The sequence below is a fragment of the Acanthopagrus latus genome, chromosome 6, assembly GCF_904848185.1.
Source record: "Acanthopagrus latus isolate v.2019 chromosome 6, fAcaLat1.1, whole genome shotgun sequence".
In the NCBI taxonomy this organism is placed as follows: domain Eukaryota; kingdom Metazoa; phylum Chordata; class Actinopteri; order Spariformes; family Sparidae; genus Acanthopagrus; species Acanthopagrus latus.
The window spans coordinates 12,742,910-12,751,185 of record NC_051044.1 but is presented as its reverse complement, the minus strand read 5'-3'; the positions used below and the strand labels follow the sequence as shown (position 1 = coordinate 12,751,185).

Below are 8,276 nucleotides of genomic sequence, written 5' to 3'. Positions count from 1 at the left end.
ATTCTCTCGTGTCACCAGGAGAGATTATGGGTGAGATTCAAGTTTTTCATGAGAGCCTCATATATACATATATATATATATATACTCCCAAAGCCTGTCGGGAGAGGAGTGAAACCATCGAGAAAAGCCCTCAGCCCCAGTCTTTACCCTTATTTCAATGGAGACTACTCAACAGTTCTGATATAACAGATGCAAAGCAGCAGCTCCTCTTGACAAGTCACCGTTGTTGTTTTCAGACGAACCGTTGCTTCCCGTGTTGAATGTCACATCTGAATGACTTGTTTAGAAAGCGGACCTTGTTGCTCTCTTGTAATTAGACATGATAGTCCTGGAACAACACCGACACGGTGATATCAGATAGACCCACATGGGCCACTGTCTCCAGAGTCGGGCTGCAAGAAGAACAGAGGGCAACAGGACTGAACGATCTAGAAAGAACATCTACAGAAACATAAGAGTTTTCTGTTTCCTCACGTCTCTTTAATCATCACCAAACATCTGGTGGGAACCAAAATCACACACGGAATGTTTGATTTTAACATGTTTCACGCTGGCGCTTTAGATATTTTCATTGTGATATCTATTTTGACATTTCCTGTAATCTGCTGGTTTTGGTTTTTAAAATATACATTCATTTGATCTTTTTGCCTGAAAACAACAGCAGCTGAAAGCAGGTGTTATTTGGAGCACCGTCTGACGATTTCATACAAAAGGACAATGAACACAGTTACCCCTGTTGACCTCCAAGTTTCCTGTCCAGCCTCTCACACCAGGTACAGAAACCATTTTCTCTGTGTAGCCTCCTTTCATTACACACCAGATTACTCTCACTCGCGCCCCTCCCCTCTCCATTTCCTTTTCCCATCCTTCTCTTTCCTCTCGTTTTTTTTTGTCGTTTTGGTTCACCAGTCTATTTCCCAGTGCTGGGCGTCCATTTTCCAACCATTCAGCTCGATCGCTCTCTTTTCTTTTGTTCCCCGTGATAAGCATGATTCCAACTGATATGCGTGTGCAAAGACATGCTCATGATGACACCGAGCTATTTAATTTTCTCTTCAGGGGAGAGGAGGTTGTCAGGATCAAAGCGTGCAAGGATGAAATTTACCTGGCATTACACGATGCTACATCAGGCACCGTGAGCATGCAAACCGTTCATTAAGCGGTGAGGACACAGAGGCACAAATGCTGCTTGAATACACAAATATATTGCTGTGACGAGAAAATGCATCGCACACACACATAAAGATACATGCATGCTTGTTCACACACCCAAAACACACGCATTGTGTGCTGCACACGCACGAGTAACAGAAACATACCGGTGCACTGTGGTTGTTTTTACCTGGCGCTGAAGCTTGTTCAGTCATGGTAGTTTGGAATTTGCTGCCCCCTGCTGAAACTTAAGGAATCACTTCAGCCTCGTGTCACACCAGCAGGGGATCAAAAGGGAACAAAAAGTGATTACATTTCGTGTGGAAGTCGAGTCTTTTCAAAGCACCGGAGCAATAACACGACCTCTGGCTGATTTAAGGCTCCGAGCCAAAGTTTGATAAAAGCTGTATGCAGTATATACGGGGCGTTCTGATGTGTTACTGCACGTTTGAGGCTATTCTTAATCACATGGGGGCACCTTTTCGATTCAGCTTTAACACAAAAATGTCTCACAATAGTCTTTTAATGGTCTCAGCCGTTCATTGACCCTTCATTAGAATTTTATGCTGCATTGGCAAGCCTCGAAATTGAGTTTTCAATTACTTCCTTTCTGTTGGGACAAAGCAAAGCCAAGGGGTTTTAGTCATCTATAATGATTTGGTTACGCCCTCATCTTCATGTTCACGATGTGTCGACGCAAACTCACAAACACAAACTTATTTCCACTCTTGTTCGAGGCTCTTCTGTCCCTTCCGATCTGTTTCTGCTCTCCCTTCCGTCTTTTTTTGTTTGGCCCCCTGACCCATCTGTCTTCTCAGTTTGCTCTTTGCCTTTCAGTTAAGTATTTCCTTCCTTCTCAAAATCATTTGGCTGCTCCTCTGTCCTGCCTCTGGGCGCTTATCAGCAGCGCAAGATTAACATTTTGCATTCGATTGAAGCCAAGCACAACACACACAGACTCACAAGGCCATCGGCATAGACTCGGAGCAGTACCTGTATCGAGGCAGAGGGTTTGTTTTATCGGTCAGACTTGGCACAAATGTCAGGAACTGATGCATTAATGTTTGCCAGGAAACTAAAATTAATTGACGTTAATTGCCGCAGGAGCATGTATAAACTTCCTGAGCTTGAGTAAATCTGTTCTCACGATGCTTTCATCATTCAATTTTCCCAGAAGATGAACATCAAACAACAGAGAAGAAAATCTTCTGCGCTGCGATGCATGACAGGAAAACACGATTTGGTGTAATACTGACCATATCATCTATGCATCTACAGTAAAAAAAAAAAAAAAAAAAAAACAGTTTTCCTGCATATTTATTGCTTTTTCTTTGCTCCCTATCAAAAGATCAGGATAAAAATCTAGGTTGCTATGATCTTTAGGCGAGGCTGACTTTTGGCCATGGTGCGTTGTGTTTCTATCTTGGCTCTGTCCTGAAGCGCTGCCCCAGAACACTGTGCGTGAGTCAACTAATCTGCTATGCCTTCTCCATAACCGCGGGGAGGAACGCTGCTTCTCTCTTTCCTCTCTCACTGACTGTTCTTCTATCTGCTGTCTCGTATTTTTCTCATCTGTCGTGCGGCATCTGCATCAGTCTGTCTCTCTGTCACTTTGGCAAATTTTGGTCTAAGTTAGGCTGCCTGTTTGCGCTCCGTGCACTGAATAATTGTTGGCGTGTTGATACACTGGAATGTGTTTGTGTGCTCGTCTTTTCATTTTGTTTGCCTCCCCGTCACCTGTGTCGGTCTCCCTGCCAAGTTGCGGCATGGGATTGTTTCCCTTTATGCTTTTGTCACTGGCTGAATGGTTGTGGTCTGTTTGTCTTTGTGTACACGTTAACGAGTTGAACTTGAACGTGTTTACCAATGTTTTTAATATTAATGTGAAAACAAATGAATCTGTGAAATGTGGCGCTGTGTTGAAAAAAGAGAAGTACTATTCTGTCTGCTGGGTCTTTCTTTCACTTGCTTGCAAAACAAATGCTACCTTGGCCAGGTCAAGACCTTTACTACGGGACGCAGTGGTGCCACCAAAATAAAAAACAAAATAGATGTTCCTTGTTGCAGCTTGAAAGATTAGATGAAATGGTTCTGCATTTCCATAATATGTCTATTTTCTGCCTGGTCTACTGTTACGGTCGATCTGTAGCGTCCAGGAAAAACTTCCCTTTAACGCTGACTATCTGCCACCTGCCTTATTTTCCATCAGTCATCAGAAGAACTGTAATAAAACAACCCTGTCTAGGGAAATTTTATTCATAATGTACACAGTGTGTGCCTGTCAGCCATCAGCAGTGTTTTAGATAAAGGTTTTAGATTAAGCCTTATCGCCGGGAAGAAAAAAAAAGACAAGTCATTTTACAGCATTTGAGAGAGAATGATTTCCCCGCTGGCAGCCATTTAACCTTCACATTACTCTCTGGAAGGGTTTTTTTTTTTTGCTTGGCTGAGGAGTCCAGAAACTTTTGCAGCTCATGAAACGCTCCCAGAAGTTTTGTTTCGTGCAGCAGCAACGTGACAAAACAACAAAAGAAGATTTACTTCACACCATCTACCGGATCAAGTCAAGATGTCACCTCCAAATCAGAGAAAGTAAAGCTGATTTCTGAAGTGTGACAGTTGGCTGCATGCACATGAGTGCACACACGCGCGCACATGCACACACACTGAAACACACACCCAGAGGCCTACAGACACACTGGAATGGGATTTCATCAAATCTGGACAACAGTGATGCGGAGGTTCCTCAAACAAACCATCTAATAGGATGATCGAGAGAAAAAAACAGATGTTGTTTGAAGACATTTTGCTTTTATTTGATAGTGAGAGTAGAGATACAGAAATGAAAAGAGAGAAAAGTAGAGAAAGGGAGGCAAACCACGACACGGTCACAAATGTTTTCATTTTGTCAGCACTACACACTGCAAATCAATTTTAAGGTTACATTATTTGATGTAGCAGACATAATATATATTTCTATCAGCCAATTCTTTACATGTCGCAACGTTAGCTACTGTTGCTCTCTGTTAATGGAACAGAGAGAGGCTCCAATATGGCCAATAAAAAGGTGATTAAAAAAATTAAATTAATAAAAAAAAAATAATAATAAAATAAATAAAAAAGCTGGCTTCCTGAGAGATCATGTGATGTGAGACAACCAGCGGGAGGAACAACTGTTCATCTGAAACCTCCTCAAGACATTAGCGTAGATGCTGCTATGCTACCAGCTACTGTATACAGAACTAGGAATGTGCAAGTGCCCCATTATCTGTGAATGTATTTGTTCAACCAACAAAATGATCTGTTTCTGTGTCCGCACTCAGAATGGGCGGGGCTTAAACCAGACGTTGATGATTTACACCTGACAATGCTATTGATTGATCATGAGCTGATATATTTCAAGAAACATTTCAAAATGTAGCTTCAGATGAACGTTTCAAAGAAACAGTAACTATTTACAGAACAAGTAACCCTAACCCTTGTTACAACATCTGTAAGTGTGACACTATTTTATGTTTCAAAGGAGAATTTTCTACCCCTTTTTGTGACGACAAAAAGTGCATATCTTAGATGGGAAGTCAGGACATTTCCTGATATTTCTACAGTGTTATTCATGGGGCTTAATATACAGTGTCTCCATAATATTTAGAAGAACAATATGTAAGGTAGCAGCCTGGCCTACCAGCTCAACTTGTCAAGATTTGACTACTTTAATTCGTACAAGCATTTCTTGCCCGTTAGTTATTTCTTGCTCTCATATTAAGCTGTCTAAAAACATAATATGATATAAAAACAAGCTATGTGTACATTGTATTAAGTTGTTTGCTCTTTACATTCTGGAGGAAATCTTGTTTTGCATGTACATGAAACTTTACTTGAATTGTTGGTGTTATTTTCTTATATTTTTCTGCTTCATATCATCTCACTGTTTGCGTCTGTGAATGATCCAGTCGCTGTATCAGACTTGCTTACAGTAAATGGCATCTTATCTTATCTGATGCTATCGTTCTGCCTGTAAAGCCTTATCACAAATACAGGCACTGAAACCATTTCAAAGGACTTTAGAAGGAAATGTCAGTATCAAAGAGAGTTATTTCTTTTTTCTCAGGATAGCTGCAGCGCTAAATTGTGAGACTGAGTTCAATAAAAAACAAAAAAAGACGTGAGTCTTCTCTCCATTTTCCTTTATAATATTTATTCTTAAAAATGAGTAAGCAGACAGTTCACGTGTCCTGTGGATACCAAAATGTGTGTAGAACAGTACAGAACAGTAAAACACCTTTCATTATATTTCTATAACAAGATCTTTTGAGCGGCATATCAAAAGTCAAAACAAAGGACGTTTTCTTTTTTTAATACAGCAATTCTTTTTAAAACAATCGTTCCTCTCAAGAAATAGACCACAGGTTTTCTAGAAAGAGATGTAAAAATATACATCGACATGTTCAGTGTTAAACAGCAGGCTATAATTTTTCAGATACACACGACTATTAGCTTTGCACAAACATCAGTGAGGAAGGTGATAATATCATAATGCAACCACACCAGAGGGACCAATCACATGTTTAAGAGGATGTCACAGCTTAGACAGGAGGGGCTTCAGTCACTAATCACTTCCTCGATTTCCCTCATTACTTACTCGATCGCACACTTCCTCAGCTCATCAACTCCTTACTTCTTCCCTCGCTTTCTTTGCCTCCTCCTGAAACACCGTAAAGAGAGAAACTCGAGTTTTCATCCCCCTCAGAAGCATTCCTCTGATTGCGTTTTTCGTCAGGAAACAAGGACAGAGGGAAGAAAGGATAGGGGAAGTGAGAAAGGTGGACAGAGCGAGGAAGGGAGGTAGGAGAACCGATTGGATTCGAGGCTGTAATGGACTGAGATTGATCTGAACAATGAGGACCAGCTCATTGACTCTCGCCACAATTAAATGGGTGACAGGCACAGACTGTGCTCTCACCTCTGCACTGGCTCAGGCGGCAAAATAAAAAAGAAAGGTTTGATGCTCTACAATGTCAGAGGAACAGGTCACAGAAACACTAATCAATAGCAGGACTATAACAGCAGGATGCATGGGTCTGCGGCGAAACGCAAAGCATTCAGCAGCATCACGGTTTCATGCGAGGCCCACCGTGTCATTGCTCAAGCCCTCCGCATGACGAGGAGAAAGACAGAAGTGGGAAAAAAAGGGAAATTGACAGAAGCGGACAAGCAAGAGGTTGAAGATGAGGAGGGAGGACAGCGGAAGAAAAGAGAGAAGGGGGCCAAGAGGGAAAGAGTGAAAAAAACGGGGGATAAGAAGACAGATGGGTTTTGAAATGCTCATCTGACGGACGTCCATCTTCCCCTCTGCAGCCAGAGCAGGAAATAAAAATGCAGGGGTGGAGGCACGTCTGTGTGTCACTCTGTGTTAGGCTCAGCATAATTACTGTGAAATGACAGATACCCACGACTTATAGGAGGGCAGCTGCAGGAAAGAGAGAGAGAGAGGTGTGTGTTTTTAGACTCAGCCAGCGAGTCACTTACTGCTTTTTGTAGCCATTTGTAGCTGAAACCTAGCGATGGAAACCTGCCGAGAAGAGATGCCTATTTAGAAAAAAGCGGTGCCACGGACATCAACAAAGCCCTCGATACACAACTAAACCAGACGATCAATAACCTTGTAATACCATTCAGTTCCATCCAGTAGGCTGGGTTTTTGCATCTGTTGCTAAGGGACAACACAGAATTCAAGTAAACAAGAATCACTGAAGGCCTAACAAAAAAAAACAGCTTCACAGCCGTCACAGTCGCAGCTGCGTCAGATATCATCCAAACTCTTTATATACATAGTTTTTACTCGCGGGAGTATTTCAGGGTCTGCCCTCCTATAGCCTCAGTGCTAACACACATCCTCTCGCAACAGACAAAACTATGTAGAATGGTCCCCGAAGCTGCTACATCTTAAGATAGTCACATTTGGGTACCTAGTACCTAATAGAGAGGCACAACACTTTGCCAATAAATGTACAGTGTAAGCCTTTTCACGACACAACACACTGGTATTGCTCTAAAGGCCCAGACACTAGTGTGACCAGTACTTGACAGGGTACCAGGACAAGTTTTTAACCACATATCGTACGTCATCAAATAGATTTTTTTTTAAATGTTAATGGTTAGAAAAGAAAAGAAAAACAGCTGCTTTAGTCACAACGTTAACTGAAAACAACAAGTGTGTTATCAAAGTTTGTGCAAAACAGAAACAGAACTACATAATCATGTGATAGCTTTTCCTTTTTTTTTTCCTTTTTTTTTTACAAAACAAAAAATAACACTCCGAGTCATTCTTTCATCTCCTGTTTGTAGCGGTGGATGATGTTGTCGTTGTTGTTGTTTGCTGTATTTGTTGGGCTTCCCGTGAAGATTTGCAGGCAGCTTGGTCGGTCTGTCAGCCGGTGGGTCGGGCGGGCGGGCGGCCGGTCTGTTAGAAATGCGTCTCCTTCTCTGAGATGGTGGATATTTTCCCATCAACCTTAAGTTTGGCATCGTTGGCGGCATAAGGACTCAGGGCGGCGTGTTTCCCTCTCATCTTCAGGTCCTTACTGGGAGTCGTCAGCTTCTTCATTCTCTGCAGACACAAATAAGAGGTCGTCTCTCCTTCTTCCACCACAATACTGCTTCTAATAGCATCAAGCATCAGGTAAATGAAATTATCTGAAAGAACCCTCTATGAAAAAAATCTATCCAACGGTGAAATGTCCGTGCCAGTGATTGATCTGTTGACATGATAAGTAAATCTGTTTATTTTCGTGGCAGCGTAAAATCAACCAACTATATATTCGACAATTTTAGCTTCATTCTTTGTTATTCAGTCGAGACTTACCAAATTAATTCAATAGAATTAAGTCACTCTGCTCAATCCGTAACACATTATATGAGTGGTATTTATACTATCAAATTAAAGTATTTCTTTCATTTGACCAACGTTATATTAAGTAGCCAGCAAGCTTGCTAACCAACTGAACCAACAACATATTGGTAATACTGTTAAAACTCAACCAAATTAAAGCAGTCCATTGTCATTATTTTGTAAGACACATGCGCAAAAGCATCCCTGATCTCATTCCTCTACTTCTCATCATCTT

At 41.5% G+C, this 8,276-nt stretch overlaps 1 protein-coding gene across 3 annotated transcripts in view; it reads right to left on the bottom strand.

Moving 5' to 3' along the window:
* Nucleotides 1-5,326: 5,326 nt before the first annotated feature.
* The window catches only part of slc6a11b (solute carrier family 6 member 11b), a 28,792-nt gene continuing 25,842 nt past the window's right edge, over nt 5,327-8,276 (bottom strand). For 2 of the 3 annotated variants that reach the window (XM_037100281.1, XM_037100282.1), the window contains exon 15: nt 5,327-7,759. In XM_037100281.1, coding sequence (XP_036956176.1) covers nt 7,616-7,759 — 144 coding nt within the window. In that variant the 3' untranslated portion in view covers nt 5,327-7,615. The remainder of the gene's footprint in view (nt 7,760-8,276) is intronic. The other variant, XR_005075403.1, reaches the window with a different exon arrangement.